The 15,800-nt window shown below is 39.1% G+C and overlaps 2 protein-coding genes across 4 annotated transcripts in view; one reads left to right on the top strand and one right to left on the bottom strand.

Moving 5' to 3' along the window:
* RABL3 (RAB, member of RAS oncogene family like 3) overlaps positions 1 to 6,011 on the bottom strand; it is a 46,422-nt gene extending 40,411 nt beyond the window's left edge. The window contains exon 1 of the mRNA XM_019988103.2: positions 5,840 to 6,011. Within this exon, the coding sequence (XP_019843662.1) occupies positions 5,840 to 5,885 (46 nt within the window). The 5' untranslated portion in view covers positions 5,886 to 6,011. The remainder of the gene's footprint in view (positions 1 to 5,839) is intronic.
* A 9-nt stretch (positions 6,012 to 6,020) lies between these two features.
* GTF2E1 (general transcription factor IIE subunit 1) overlaps positions 6,021 to 15,800 on the top strand; it is a 40,429-nt gene continuing 30,649 nt past the window's right edge. For 2 of the 3 annotated variants that reach the window (XM_070788620.1, XM_070788600.1), the window contains exons 1-2: positions 6,021 to 6,170; positions 10,784 to 11,261. In XM_070788620.1, the coding sequence (XP_070644721.1) occupies positions 10,814 to 11,261 (448 nt within the window). In that variant the 5' untranslated portion in view covers positions 6,021 to 6,170; positions 10,784 to 10,813. Of the gene's footprint in view, positions 6,171 to 6,201; positions 6,350 to 10,783; positions 11,262 to 15,800 lie in introns of those variants that run through there. The other variant, XM_070788610.1, reaches the window with a different exon arrangement.

Raw genomic sequence — 15,800 nt, forward strand, 5'->3', positions numbered from 1 at the left:
GGTAATCTCCTCTATACTGACCACCAATGCAGAGGTCCCTTTCACAGATCCTGTTAGTTGTTCTTCTGGATTGGGCTTGAATACTGTCAGTGACAGGGATTCACCATTTCACAAATTCATATTTAGATACTTCAGTTCTCCCATACGGTGATCATTGGAAAGCAGTCAATCACTTGGCCTAGACTTATCTTTTGGAAAAGGAGAACAACTTTTCTCCATCTACATGATGGCCCTTTTTCTTTACAGGCAGCAGTTTTCTTTTTATTGAAGTATAGTTGATGTACAATATTATGTTGGTTTCAGGTATACAACATTTAAATACATTATAAAATGATCACCACAGTAAGTCTGGTAATCATCTGTCCCTATACAAAGCTATTACAGTACCATTTGTGATATGCCCTATGCTATACATCCCTGTGACTTATTTATAACCAGAAGTTTGTAACTCAATTCCCTGTACCTATTTTACCCCTTTCCCCACAGCTCCTTTCTAGCAAACACCAGTTTGTTCTCAGTATTTGAGCCTGTTTTCATTTTGTTTTGTTTTTAGATTCTATTATACGTATAAGTGAGATCATGCAGTTTGTCTTTCTCTGTTTGACTTATTTCACTGAGTATAAAACCTTCCAGATCCATTCATGTTGTCATAAACGGCAAGATCTTAGCTACTGTCATTAATGCTGCAATGAACATAGGGGTGGATACCTCTTTTCAAATTAGTGTTTTGTTTTCTTCAGGTAAATATCCAGAAGTAGTTGCTGGATCATATGGCAACTATTTTTAATTTCATGAGGAGCTTCCATAGTTTTCCTCTGTGGCTACACCAATTTACAATTACACCACGAGTACATGAGGTTCTCTTCTATCCACATCCTGGACAACACTGGTCATTTGTTGCCTTTTTGATGACAGTCATTCTGGCAGGTGTGATACAATATTTTGTGGTTTTGATTTGCATTTCCCTGATGATGAGAGACGCTGAGCATATTTTCATGTGTATGTTTTCTTTGGAAAAACGTGTTTTAAGATACTCTGCATATTTTTAAAAATTAGATTGTTTTTTGATATTGAGTTGTATAAGTTCTTTATATATTTTGGATATCCCCTATGGGATATGTCATTTGCAAATACCTTCTTCCATTCAAAGGACAGTATTTTCTTTTATTATAGATCTCCTGGGTTTAGGATAATATAGTTACTAATGTTAGGGCTAGTGTTTAGAGATCCGTAGGAAGAGGAAAGGAAATGAACTATCCCATGTACGTTTGTGTGCAGGGTTACTCATTCAATTAACACATTTCAGGATGCTATTATAACAAGCACATTTGGCGAGTCTTCGTGCATCACTAGTTGTTATAAAAGATAAAATACCTCTTTGTGTGCCTTATTGCGTATGGACCTATCACTTTTTATTATAAGTTTTATTTTCAGACTATGTAGAAAGTATAGAAAAAAGAAGAAAAAAATCACTTGAAGAGCACTACTGTCAGCATGCAGATTTAATATTATAAGCAGAGGTTTTCTATAAGCAGGTTATTATTATGAACATATACATGTGCATGTGTGCTCAGTCCCTCAGTTATGTCTGACTCTTTATGACCCCATGGACTGTAGCCCGCCAGGCTTCTCTGTCCCTAGGATTTTTCAGGCAAGAATACTGGAGTGGGCTGCCATTCCCTTCTCCTGGTGATCTTCCCAACCCAGGGATGGAACCCAAGTCTATTGCATCTCCTGCACTGTCAGGCAGATTCTTTTACCACTAGCGCCACCTCGGAAGTGCCCTGGTAGCTCAGACAGTAAAGAATCCGCCCGCAGTGCTGGAGACCCAGGACAGATCCCCTGGAGAAGGGAATGGCTACCTACTCCAGTATTCTTGCCTGGAGAATCCCATAGACAGAGGAGCCTGGCGGGCTACAGCCCATGGGCTTGCAAAGAGTCAGACTGAGTGATGCAATGCAGGTACTTAAAAAAAAAGAAACATAAGCCTTTGTTTACACAGCTGGTTTTGTCTGAAATATTCTACCCAGCCTCTCCATTTCCCCTCTCCCATTGGCCTGATGAATTAATCTTTCAAGACTCAGCATCATTCTATATAAAAAGTCTTTTCATATTCTATACAGGCAGAACTAAGCACATCATTCATCATCCTCTGCAGCTCCACTGTTCACTCTCCCATAGAGCACTTAAAATACACTATGATATTTGCTTGTTTAGATTTTATTCTTGCTGCTTAATTTTAAGTTCTTTGAGGCCTGGGACTGGGTTTTACTTATTTTTTATTTCTAGTACAAAGAATAGGGTCTCAATTAGTACTTATTTATTGGCTAAAAATTTCCATGTTCTTACAGAATCTTCAGAAATATTTTTAATGTCTCCAAGTTCAGAGAGTAGACATAATGATTTAAACATTTTCTCATTATTAGATATTAGGGTGCTTTGAACTTTTCACTATACTAAGAAAAGGTTTGTTTAAACTTTTGTTTAAAATTATTTTGTTAGTATACCTTCCAAGAAATGAAATTAATATGTAAAAGGAAATGAACATTTAAAGTTCTTGATTTACACTGACGACTTGTATCTCGTTACTCTGCCACCAGCCATATACACAAGACTGCAGGTCTTACTGCACCTCAACAGTGTGCGGTTGCTTTTTCATCTTTGTTAGTTTATAAGAGGAAAAAAAGTGACATTTTTGTTTTAGTCTGCATTTGCTTACCTTCTGGTAAAGATACACATGCTCATCTTTGCAAGCCAGTTGCTTTTCCTCTCTTATTAATTATCTATTGACACGCTCTACCCATTTATCTACTGGGTTTTAGTGACCTTTTCATATAATAGATGCTCACGTAATTGAACCAAACATATTCTCAGATTTCCCTTTCATTTATTACTTTTATATACAAGCAAGGAAGAATTTTGAATACTCAAACTGAGCTTTGTCTTTATTCATCGCATTGCATCTGCTATCTATTACCTTTAGGGAATATTGTTGATTTTTGTGTTTGCAAGTAGGCTTGTTTATGTTGGAGGCACATAGCTAGGCATTTAGTTATCAGCTTTATACAAGGCTTGAATTTCAAGTTAAATTTAACTCTGTCAAAGTAAAAATTTCTATGCAATAATATTTTATAGCTCTCCATGAATTACCTTTTGGGTGTTTTGGGTGACAAGAGTTAGCTAACACGGGATGAACTTTACACAGTAAGAACAACTTAAGTGCTAAGAATAGTGGCTAACTTTAAGAATTTAAGGAGGTTCTAATTCTATGTTTTCATCAATAGAACTAACTTAGATCAAAAGAAAGCACTTGACTTGCTGGGTAAAAAAGTTCAAAATAATCAAATAAATGCCAGGGCCAAACAGAGTTGGTAATGTGTTAAGATCATTCCTTATACCAAAGGAACAAAGAGAAAAGAGTATGCGCGTGTTAGATTTTCAGAATTCCTTACTCAATTATCAAGTAACTCTATGGCATACAAACAGATTTCTAAATCCAAAGTCATTCCTTTATATATTTGTGAAACCCTCAAAATTTCACAGGGAAAAATAAGCCTTTATTCAAAAGTAAACTCTGAAGTTTAAATACAAAGGCAGATGAAGTGTAAAAAGTCTATTCTAATCTGTCAGATAGCAAATCACTGTTAAAAGGGAATTATAAAAAGACAAGAACTGACTGCAAATAAAGCCTAACTTCAGTGAATGTGTGACAGGATCAATCACTTTCCTGGTGGGTATGGCTATGTCTTCTGTTTTACAACTAAACTATAAGAATAATTTAAAAAAGTTTTCTATTGATAATTGCTGGATCACTTTTCCACATTTAATAGAGCAGCCAATTCAACCCTGTTGCATAATGCCTTGATTCCACAGATATATCCCTACCACTTAACTCAGTGTTATGTGTAATAGGTATTTAAAAATTGGGGTGGGGGAATGGACAGTTTCCACAAGATGTCAACATGAAGGGGTTGCTACATGCAGTAGAAAGGGAATTAAAAAATGACAGAGAGCACCCAGTTTTACCTGTCATGAAAAACTGTGTTAGCTCTGTGCTGTGCTGTGCTAAGTTGCTTCAGTCCTGTCTGACTCTTTGAGATCCCACTGACTGTGGCCCACCAGGCTCCTCTGTCTCGGGAACTCTCCAGGTAAGAATACTGGAGTGGGTTGCCATTTCCTCCTCCAGGGGATCTTCCTGACCCAGGGATGGAAGCCAGGTCTCTTATGTCTCCTGGATTGGCATGTGTGTTCTTCATCACAAGCGCCAACTGGGAAGTGTTAACTCTGGATTCTTCTAAAACCTACTTGGTGATACTCTTGTGAGGTCCATTTAGACCACCACTGCTTTCTTTATCTGTGAAACTGAATGCTTTTATTAAATTAACTTCAGTATCACTTAAAGCTAAAAAACTAAAGTTGACATAAACTGGATTATGTTCACAGGGTTTCATTATGCAACTTTCTGAAGGGAATATTAAATAATGCTCTCTGTAAAATATTTTGTAATGCAAAATAATCTTCAGGTAATCTGAAAAGGTACTCAAACTCCTCCTCACAGCAATTTTACTCCATTTGGTAAGGCTAATTTTCAAGCTCTTTGGAGTACGTCCTCTCCACCTTCAAGCATCTGACACAATGTTTTTGCTCGTAGCAAATATCCAAAGGTCAATTTAGAAAAGTACATCTATGAAATGCACCAGGCTGCCCTGGTGGCTCAGAGGTAAAGAATCTGTCTGCAATGCAGGAGATGCAAGAGACGCCGGTTTGATCCCTGGGTCGGGAAGATGCCGTGGGGTAGGGAATGGCAACCCACTCCAGTATGCTTGCCTGGGAAATCCCCCGGACAGAGGAGCCTGGCGGGCCACATACAGTCCACGGGGGTAGTAAGGGTCGGACACAACTTATCGACTAAACCACCACCACCACCACCACACGAAAAGCAAGGATGTCATCTATTCCAGGTTCTTATGAAGATTAGGAATGGAGGCTAGGAGAAACAGAAAGATAGTGAAGGGGATAGAGAAACACAGATTTCAATTCCAGTTCTCAAGTGTCCAAGGTAAGAATTTTAACACTAGGATTAAGCTGGGCTCAGCATGGTTCCAGCTGTTTCACAATATGGCCTCTATCTTAAAATTTCTATTTCTTACAGCCTAGCACATAATAGGTTTTCAATTAAGATTAAAGAGAACAAAGAAAAGAGAAATGCAGCTGAAAGTAAAACAGGACTACCACCTGTTATTTCATGAAATAGTATGGGTTGGTGTTTTGGATACGTGGACTTGCAGCTCAAACCAGTTCCGTCATTTACAATGTAAATATCATAAGCCATACATCTCTCCGCCTCACTTTATCATTTGTAAGATGGTATAATAGGACTGATCTCAGGGTTAAATGAGTTAATACCTGCAAAGTTTGGAACAGTGTCAATAATACTTGGAACAGTGTCATTCTTCCTAGTGCATGTTTGATTTCCTTAATTAAAATCTCCCAAAGGCAAGGTCCGCGCTTGTCTCAGCCCGGCGCTCAATTCAGCACTCAGTATCTGCACATCTTTTAAAACAAAGAATCTCTGGGCTTCTGTCACCCTGGAAACCGACGCAGAAACCTGCGAAAGCAGAGAAAACGCCCCGGCTCCGCGCCCCCCACCCGGACGACGCTGCCGCTCCGTTAAATTGAGCAAAGTCCTCTGGGAAGTGTAGTCTTTAAGACTTAAGAAGGAATTCAGCCACGAGCCGGAATCAGTTAGTCGGTGGGTCAATGGAGGGAGAGTGAAAGGGTAGGATTTTCGGATAACTCAAAAGTGTCGGGAGCCCCAGGGTTGTGTTAAGGTGCTCACCTGAGTCTCCCAAAACCAGTACCTTCACTCGATCCAGGGACGCCATCTTGTCATTGCCTTCCTGAGGTTAACGCCTATTCCGGGATTATAGGCCAATCAGAGCTGGGTTTGAAAGGTAGCGCCTTCAATGTTATTGGCCAATAGGAGCGTGACTCTTGATTGAAGGCCTCACTGTGGTGATTGGCCCGCCTGGTTGAAAGTAGCGGGTGGTTTCTAAAGCTGGTCGCAGGAATAAATCGTTTTCTTTGACGCACAAGTGGCGTGGCTCGGATAAGCCGGTAGTTGAGGCGCTGAGGGAAGCTGTAGTGGGAGTGTTCGAGGATTCGCTTTGGTAAACCTTGTTCCCTGTTGTTCTCGGTTCCCTGGCCAGGCGCCACCTCTTAGGGTGCCTTCTCTTTTCGCTCCTTCCTTCTTAGCTATCCTCCTCCCCCTTAGCTACTTTCTTGATTCGGTTCTCTTCTTGGTCTTCCAAAGAACCATTACCCCGGAGCGGCCCATGTGCGACCTCGGGTAGGACGGGCTTGACTGCGCCGAGTGTGTCCTCAGCTGGTAGAGTCCTAGGGAATTTAGGGTGTCGGGGTGTCACAGTGGGGAGGAGGAGAACGTTACCGGGCGCGTGGAGGCCAGCTGGTCCGGAGGTTTCGCGGTATTGTGCCACTTTATGTACGAAGGCATGGAGAGTACCGTGAAGTGTGGCAACAGAGAAAGCCAGATGGCTGTGTAAATCCAGGTTCTTCTGGAAGTGGAATAGAAGTAAACTGAAATAATCTGACAGGACTCCCCACATCCACTCCTTCCATTTTTTCTTTTACACGCTGCAGTCCGCATAAGCCCTTAAAAACACGAATTTGATGCTATCACCTCCTGCTTAAAACCATTTGAAGTTTAAGAAGAGGATTTCCAATACCCTGTCTTTTTCTACTCTGGAAGCCGCAGTAAAGGAAGTGAATTGAGGGGAAGCTGGGTGGGCATATTTGAAGAACAGGTGCTTAGCGGATCTATTGAAAGTTTTGTGGGGCACTTGACCAGCTGTGGCATATGCTGGAAAGTCAGTGGTGAACAAGATTAAGCCCCTGGTCTCCGAGGTAGACATGGAGAAAGTATGTTCACTGTATTCTGTTCACTGTAAAAAATAAGGGGAGACTGCTGTGGGAACTTGTGAAAGGGGGCTCATTTAATCTACTAAGGGGAACCTGAGACTGTGTCTCTGAGGAAATGTCATTCGACATGTGAAGGATTGTTCGGAGAAGGGACTTTGGGCTTAGTTGTGGGGACAGGCAGAGAGAACAGCATGTGCACAGGCCTGAAAGTGGGGAACGCATGTGTGGCTGGTGGAATTGGAGAATGCCTGGAAAGGAGACTGAGGAGGATAGACAAAGTGCAGAGTGCATTCATTTCATCTTTGTTTCTCCACCTCTGTGCCCAGTGTTTGTATGATTGTAATACATATGGTTCAAAAACAAAACCGACTTGCCTTTGGGGCTCTGGGCTGGGTAGGGTCATAGGTGAGGCTGAGAGGTAACCTGTGAACTCTGAGGCTAAAAAAAGAGAAACATGGGCTGGTCCCCAGAGGTCACACACTCAGAAGCAACTCCTTCTGAGTTGGCAATCCAACTCCTTCCCTGTTTAGAAGTGTCAACTGCTCTTTAGTTAATTGTTTCTATGTGGGAACATGGTCACATTTTTCCCTCAGATATTTCCAATTTTCAAGACTGTCTGAAAATTGAAATGTGAAATCTCATGATTTTTAATTGTTGACCAGTAATACAGAAATTTTCAAAACATTCTTTGAATCAAGTGATATGGTAGATGTTGCCATACTGAGACCTCTAACCTCAGTATTATGAAATCCAGAGATTCAGGAGATTCAGCATAATTAGGGGAGTAGAGGTGACTTAGCAGCAGCAGAGGCAGTTAGGAGAGAACACATAGTCAGGAAGGAGGATTTTAGAATGTAGAGATTTTGAACAAGGTGATTCTTTGCTGAGCTCCAGTTTCATTTGTTCAGCTACCTCCTGGGTATCTTCACAGTAATATCCTGTGGTATTTCCTCAAAGACAAGCAACTAACACTGATTGCTTCATTTTTTCCAAATCTGTTTCTTTCAGGTGTTAATGTACTTCTCATAGTAGTACTTTTTTCTTCCAGTTACAGTCCCTTAAAACAAATAGCTATATGTTATTGTTTAATAGGTATAATGTTTCAGTTTTACAGAATGAAAAGAGTTTGGAAGTGGTTGGTGATGATAGGTGCATAACATCAAGAATGTATTTAACATTACTGAACTATTACTTAAAAATGGTTAACTGGTAAATTTTGTTATGTATATTTTATCGCTATTAAAAAACGGGGGGGGGAACCCCCCAAATAGCTATTTAAAATTTTAAAAATACTTGATTTCCAGTATATTATTGGAATTATTATTGGGGCCTTTTGATTTTGTTTCTCTAATAAATTTTATTCATCCTGTCCTCTGGTAATTTCTTCTTTTTCATAGTATAAGTCTGTTTACTATAGCTCTTAATATCAATACTTCCATATGAATTCTCATTTAATCTCACACATCAATGCTATGAGGAAGGCACTGTTAATCTGGTAAAATGGAGGCTGAGAATTTTCCAGGGTCATAGGCTAAGAAATGGTGGAACTGGGATTCAAAGCCTAAACCTATTGGAGTCCTCATGTCACTCCCTTTTTCAAATCTTTAGTGCCCCTGTGATGTTTCAGGCAAAAGTAACAGGCTGAATGATAAGTAGTACAGGGCTCTCCCTGTATGGAATGTGCTTTGGTGGGGGTATGTAATAGCCAGGTACCCAGTTTGTTGGTAGCAGTAGTCAGTATATTTGTCACCTAAGGAGCTTTAAAAAAAAATCAGTGTGATGCCTAATCTGGCCCTCCCAGACCAGCTAAAACAGAATCTCTGGGAACGGGTCCAGGGTGGGTATTTTTAAATGTTCCCTGGGTGATTTGGCTTTACAGCCAGGGTTGAGAGTTGTTGGCCTGGAAAATGGAGTATATGGGGTAGAAGGTCAGGGAGGGGAATACAATAGTAGGAAATAATGCTAGAAAAGTAGGTTATCTTCACATTTGTCTGCCATCCTTTGGTTTGTTTCTGAAACCACATACTGTGTTCTGCCAATTGTTGAGCATGTAAAACATAACCTCCAAAAGTAGGTTCAAGTATGACATATAGACCAAGTTGGAAAGGAGAACAAAATACGTCTGTTAGTGTATTATGATACTGCTTTGGTGTTGAGCCCAGACACTTGCTTGGCATCCTTAAGCCTTGGGATGACAGAAAGCCTCAAGGACCACAAGTTTGGATCTAGGTGCTACTTTGTTATCTCTTATATTTATTCATGCCTGAGTATTTATAATCCAAAATATATATTTTATTATAACTATTTCCTTTTATTTTTCCTTTATTACAGGTCAGGTATTATATCCCTACCCCTGTATGTGTATGTTACTGGCTATTTAGAAATACCTTTATAGTACTATGGATGTAAATATATTTCTTACAAAAGAGGTATTAAATCTAATAGGGTTAATAACTACTGATTTTAAATAAAAGGATCAGGAGAAATTAGTATTAATAACAGTATGGTTCCCTATTGAAACAGTTCAATAGGATGTCTGTTAGAAATTTCCTTGTAGTGTAGGGACATACTAAGTTGATATTTAAGCACTTTATTAACAAGTGCTTTCTAAGCACGTTGGACTTTCCTGGTGGCTCAGACGATAAAGCATCTGCCTACAATGCGGGAGACCCGGGTTCAATCCCTGGGTCGGGAAGATCCCCTGGAGAAGGAAATGGCAACCCACTCCAGTACTCTTGCCTGGAAAATCCCATGGATGGAGGAGCGTGGTAGGCTACAGTCCATGGGGTCACAGAGTTGGACATGACTGAGTGACTTCACTTTTTTCACTCTAAGCACAGTACATTCTCATTAATGCACCACAACCTCATTGAGGCAGTTGATACTATCCTTGTTTCTCAGAGAGTAAAGTGTGCCTTGAAGTTGTTAAGGAATTCACTTAGAATCACACAGCCACAAGTTCAAATCCCAGGCTCTTTAACAAGCACATGGAAGTCTAGCTCATGCTGGTTTAGGCTTCTAGAAGACCGTTCTCTGGGTACATTTAGCTTCTGCTTGTCCTGCAGGGGATCCAGTATTTAAGGGTATCTTGGTCTTTGTTGTTGTTTTTGAGAACTGAATAGCATTTGCTTATTTGGTCATTTATCTTTTCAAGGTTGGTAAACCGGTATGTAGTTGTTCATTTCTTTCAGATTTATAACAGTAATTTTGCCAAACACCCCAACTGGTCATTATTTAGGTGTTTATTGGTTTCTTATGAATTTATTATGAGAGCATGACTGTGTAGAACATCCTACAATCTATCTTGGTAGAAAAATTTTACTCAAGAAAAGAAATAAAAACACTTAAAAGAATATGCTAACTGCTAACTAAGTTTCTCAGGGTTTTTTTCCCCCAGCATTCCCAAAGATCTGTAGCATTAAGAATAATGAATGAGACTTTGTTTAGCCTTTTTGAGTTTCTCTTTCTGAAATAAAGTGGGCTTGATACAATATATCATTGTATCATTGGTGTAAATAATGTTGCTTTTTGGAATTAAACACTCTGTGCTGTTGCTGTTGCTGTTAAGTCGCTTTAGTCCTGTGGGACTCTGTGCGACCCATGAAAAAAACCATTTAAGAAATATGTCAAGCTTTTTAGGTGTAATCTTTTGTGTACTCTAGAGGAATATCTTGTACTCTGTTACATGCTTGGGCATTATAAGTCTTTTAAAAACAACATTTTGAGTACTTTTGTGGTACTCCAAGAATACTGGTTATCAGCTACTTAATGGGTTGATTATTTTGGATTTAAAATGATTGCTTTGTCTGTATTCTAGCTAATTTTCTCTTTTTTTTTCTGACAGTACATTTAAAGTTGAACTTTGCTGCTAAAGATGGCAGATCCAGATGTCCTCACTGAGGTTCCTGCAGCATTGAAGCGGCTAGCCAAGTATGTGATCCGGGGATTTTATGGCATTGAGCATGCTTTGGCCTTGGACATCTTGATCCGAAACCCCTGTGTGAAAGAGGAGGACATGCTGGAGCTTCTCAAATTTGATCGGAAGCAACTTCGATCAGTCTTGAATAATTTAAAGGGAGACAAGTTCATCAAATGCAGAATGAGGGTAGAGACTGCTGCAGATGGGAAAACCACTCGCCACAACTACTACTTTATCAATTATCGTACTCTTGTTAATGTGGTAAAATATAAATTGGACCACATGAGAAGGAGGATTGAAACTGATGAGAGAGATTCCACCAACCGGGCTTCCTTCAAATGTCCTGTCTGTAGTAGTACTTTTACAGACTTAGAAGCTAATCAGCTCTTTGATCCCATGACAGGTGAGATTTTTCCAGTTAATGAATCTTTCTTTTAAGTAACTTTTTAGGATAAAGTGTATATCCTTTATCTTAAATTGATTTACATAGTTTTTAAACTGATTATGTATATCATTGTGTGCTCAGTTGTGTCCAGCTCTCTGTGGCCTCATGGACTTGTAGCCTGTCAGGCTCCTCTGTCCATGGGATTTCCCAGGCAAGCATACTGGAGTGGGTTGCCATTCCCTACTTCAGAGGATCTTCCTGACCCAGAGATCAAACTCTCATCTTTTGCATCTCCTGCATTGACAGGTGAATTCTTTACTACTAGCGCCACCTGGGAAGCTCTATAGTACAGTATAGTATAGTGAAGTCGCTCAGTTGTGTCCGACTCTTTGCGACCCCTACCAGGCTTCTCCGTCCGTGGGATTCTCCAGGCAAGATTACTGGAGTGGGTTACCATTTCCTTCTCCAGGGGATCTTCCCGACCCAGGGATCGAACCCAGGTCTCCTGCATTGGAGGCAGACGCTGTAACCTCTGAGCCACCAGGGAAGCTATATCATTATTAAAGGGAATATATTGGTGTAAGTAAGCATATAGTCATTTTTAGTCTTAATGTCCTATTTGTCATACTACTTTTAGGAGCTATTGCAAAGCATTTCTCCTTTACAAGGGAATTTACTCATCCATGGACTATTCTTTCACCCATGGCCCTTCCACCTCTTCTTCCACTCCCATCCCTTATTTACAACTGCAGCCTAATCTAAAGGGTTTACTTTCCCTACCACTTTGAGGCTATTCTGACTTACTGAGTTTACTTTTGACCTCTTCATTCAACAAATATTTGAGCACCTTCTTGTGCCAATCACTGCCAGACAGTTATAATAAATGCTTATTATTAGTACTTACATACTTGGTTAGTAGAAGTGCAAAGTGCTCTCTGGAGGACATAACTAGGGCAGCTAATCTGGTTTTGGGAAGGCCTCTGAAAGAAGTTAAATAGCAGGGACCTAAAAGATAAGTAAAAGTTAACCAGATGAAATAAGAGGAAGCACCCTTTCCCCTTAGGTTAACAATATATATTTAGTTTCTTAACCAGTCGTTGATGGAAGAGAATTAACATGAGTTATAAATTGCTTCATTTGATTAAATACTTAGTTTTAAGGATTTTTCTGATCAATACAAAATTTAAAAAATGTGTTTTCTTAAAATACATCTAACATTAACATGAGAAACTTTAAATTGCTGACTTGTATAGTTGTGTTGCTATTTGTAAATTGGAAAATAGACTATGGTTTTACTAATTACTCAGTAGATCAATTTTGTATTAAAAATCTGTAAAAACCTATAGAAAGAATCACTGCTATTATGTTAGATCGTCCCTTTGTTATGACTGAATTCAGAAATACAGGTGACTTTTTCATTCATAGATATGACTTTAAAATAACTGTCTAAAAATATAATCTAAATTTTTCACATATGAAATGTTTTATTGTAAAAAAACTACAGGTTTGTGTACATGTTTAGTTGTGTATATATTATATATTGTACATGGTAAAGAATTTTTAAAGATTTTTAATGGGAAATAATACCAATATCAATTAAGATTATTAGCAAAAAGAGCATGATGGCCTATGACTTTTTTCCTTATCTATTGTGAAGCAGTCATTTTGGATGAAAAATCATTTAAAGAATTCACATTTGTGTTAAATATTTAATTTGTTTAAACCTAACTATTTACTTTGAAAGGGCTTGACTAGGAGAGGTCTTAGTTATAAGAAAATCTTAACCATCCTGAGTACTGCTGAGTGTACTATAGAGGAAGATTGTAGATTATATCTGGAGCTCTTTAAAATAGACTAGAAAGTCTGATGATTTTTTTTGCTGTTTACTCTAACAGATTTCTTAAAGGAGCTCTGGGTTTTGGTTTTGTGATTTTCTGCAGATGTTGGTGTTACAGTGGGCGTCTTCGTCACTCTTGACTGCAGTGGAAGGTGTTATCCAGTCCCTCAGAGAGGGTAATTTAAAGTAATATGCTTCTATTACATTTACTCAACCTGATTCTTATTTAATTTCATGAAAGTTTCTAAAAGGAAGTTATCCCACTGCTTATATATCAGTATTCAGGAGTTTGATTCATGGTGCTCTTCAAATTTTACCTAGGGTTTATGTCTGAAAGAAATTATTTGGAATTAACAGGTGGCTTGTAGAAGAAGTGACCTAACCAAATACAGTCAAGAGATTATTTGTGTGAAGGAGTTGAGATAGAGTAGAGAGCATGAATGGAGAAGGCAATGGCACCCCACTCCAGTACTCTTGCCTGGAAAATCCCGTAGATGGAGGAGCCTGGTAGGCTGCAGTCCATGGGGCCGCTAAGAGTCGGATACGACTGAGCGACTTCACTTTCACTTTTCACTTTCATGCATTGGAGAAGGAAACGGCAACCCACTCCAGTGTTCTTGCCTCGAGAATCCCAGGGACGGGGGAGCCTGGTGGGCTGCCGTCTATGGGGTCGCACAGAGTCGGACACGACTGAAGTGACTTAGCAGCAGCAGAGAGCATGAAAACATTTTATAAAAGAGAGCTAAAACCGAAACTGTTGTTTGTGGCCAGTGTGAACAGAGGCCTGTTCTGTTCACTGTATTCTTAATACAGGGGTTATGGTCAACATGAAGCTGGAAAGAAGGGGTTCAGCAGAGCAAGAGTAAGTCCCTTTACATTGGTGTCACTCATGGGAGAGTGCCCTGATCAGCCAACACTAATAGTCAACTTAATTGGCAGTTATGTCCCTTTAGTGAAGCCTGTAACACCATGATTGAAAATTCTTAATCATTGGGGATCCCCATTCTGAGAGAGTACTTGCCTTTTGATTATGATTCGGTTTTTCATTTGGCCTTTTCCTTTATGGAAAGAATACGCTGATTGGTGATATTAGACTTCTCAACCTGCTTATCAGTTAGGTTTGGTTTTGTTTTTCCACTATTAATACCTGGACACCCTCCTTTGTTCTTCTGTATATTCCCTTTAGAAATCTTGGTCTTTTCCAGTCTGTTTCCTTCCTGTTTTGCTCAGTATTCATTTCTCTCCCCCTCATTTTGAAGAAGACAGGAAATAAATGTTTGGTATGTGTATCAGAGGAGAAGGAGGGGAGTTTTTCTGCTGTTAATATACTCTATTTGAATTGGTACAGTTTTCATTCTAAGCTAGAGCTGTACAATGCTATTTTATTTCTTGGTTGCTGTTAGAGATTGATGGTATTTCTGACAGTACTATCTAATGGGCTTTTATTTCCCTTCCCATTTCAACAGTTCTTAGGTTTATACACTGTGATTTATGTTAGTAAATAGATGGTACTCAGAAATAAGATGAGGCCCTCTAGGTTTTACTTCTTCCCTGATAAAAAGTTCTTAACTGTGTATGGGCAACTCTGCCACTGGACAGAGAGTAGTGACTCCTAGATGAGTATCCAGAAATTCTGGGCTCAGGAAATTGGGTCCAGCAAAAATTGTTTTACCAGTGTTAATTCACATATAAGCCAGTGATTTCTCACTTTAGTTTATAGCTTTTCCCTCCCCCATTTCTTTTTCCTAAAGAGTGTAGACTCTTTCCATACTTTCTGCTTAGATCCTGCCTTTGGTGTTCTGGGGTTGAACTCCAAATTTTTGATGCTTGATATGTATAAAGTGAAAGTGAAGTCGCTCAGTCGTGTCCGACTCTTTGCGACCCCATGGACTGTAGCCTACCAGGCTCCTCCGTCCATAGAATTTTCCAGGCAAGAGTATTGGAGTGGGTTGCCATTTCCTTCTCCAATAGCTAATTTTATTGAAGTGGAATAGTCTAGCTTTTGCCCAGTAGTCCCTGGTTTCAGAAACTTAATCAGACAAAACCAGTTGTTTTATTTCCTGAAATATGGGAGTCTTCTGTAATGAAAACAAATGTAGCATGGCATTAAACCCCATCAATCAGCAAAATAGCGTTTTGTGGTTCATAAGTGCATATTTTAGATTTAGCAAGCCTCTGACCATGAAGATAGACTTAGCATTTCTACTTTGCAGTCTCAACCACCATGATATTGTTAATGATGCTTGTAAGTTAAATTCAGCAACATGTTTCCTAGAAGGGAGGGGGAGATTATATTTTCTTTTTAGATGTTAAAAGTTAGATGATATGGAAATATTTTTCATTTCTAATTTAAAAATTACATAGCCATAGTGCCAGAAAAAGTTCTGAAGAGAAAAAGATTACCTCAAAACCACCAGCCTTTTGTGTATTATCTCTTATTGCAGTCATAGCAAAGAATAGTTTGTGATCTCTTGGTTTCTTAATGCAGCAACTCTCCTGTTTCTCTCTAGTGTTCTAAATGTGTTTTTAGGTGTGATTTTTCTCCCATATTTTCCTTTCCACCCCTTTGGGGCACTTTTATTGTTCTTGTTTTTGGCTGATATAGATATGACACTTTAAATATTTTTGTGCATATAGCCTTTTATTCTTGTTTTTTAAGTTTTTCCTTAAGAGGAATTCTTAGCAATGGGAATACTATTATTCCCATTAAATATATATAT

Source organism: Bos indicus, chromosome 1 (genome assembly GCF_029378745.1).
Source record: "Bos indicus isolate NIAB-ARS_2022 breed Sahiwal x Tharparkar chromosome 1, NIAB-ARS_B.indTharparkar_mat_pri_1.0, whole genome shotgun sequence".
Taxonomy (NCBI): Eukaryota; Metazoa; Chordata; class Mammalia; order Artiodactyla; family Bovidae; genus Bos; species Bos indicus.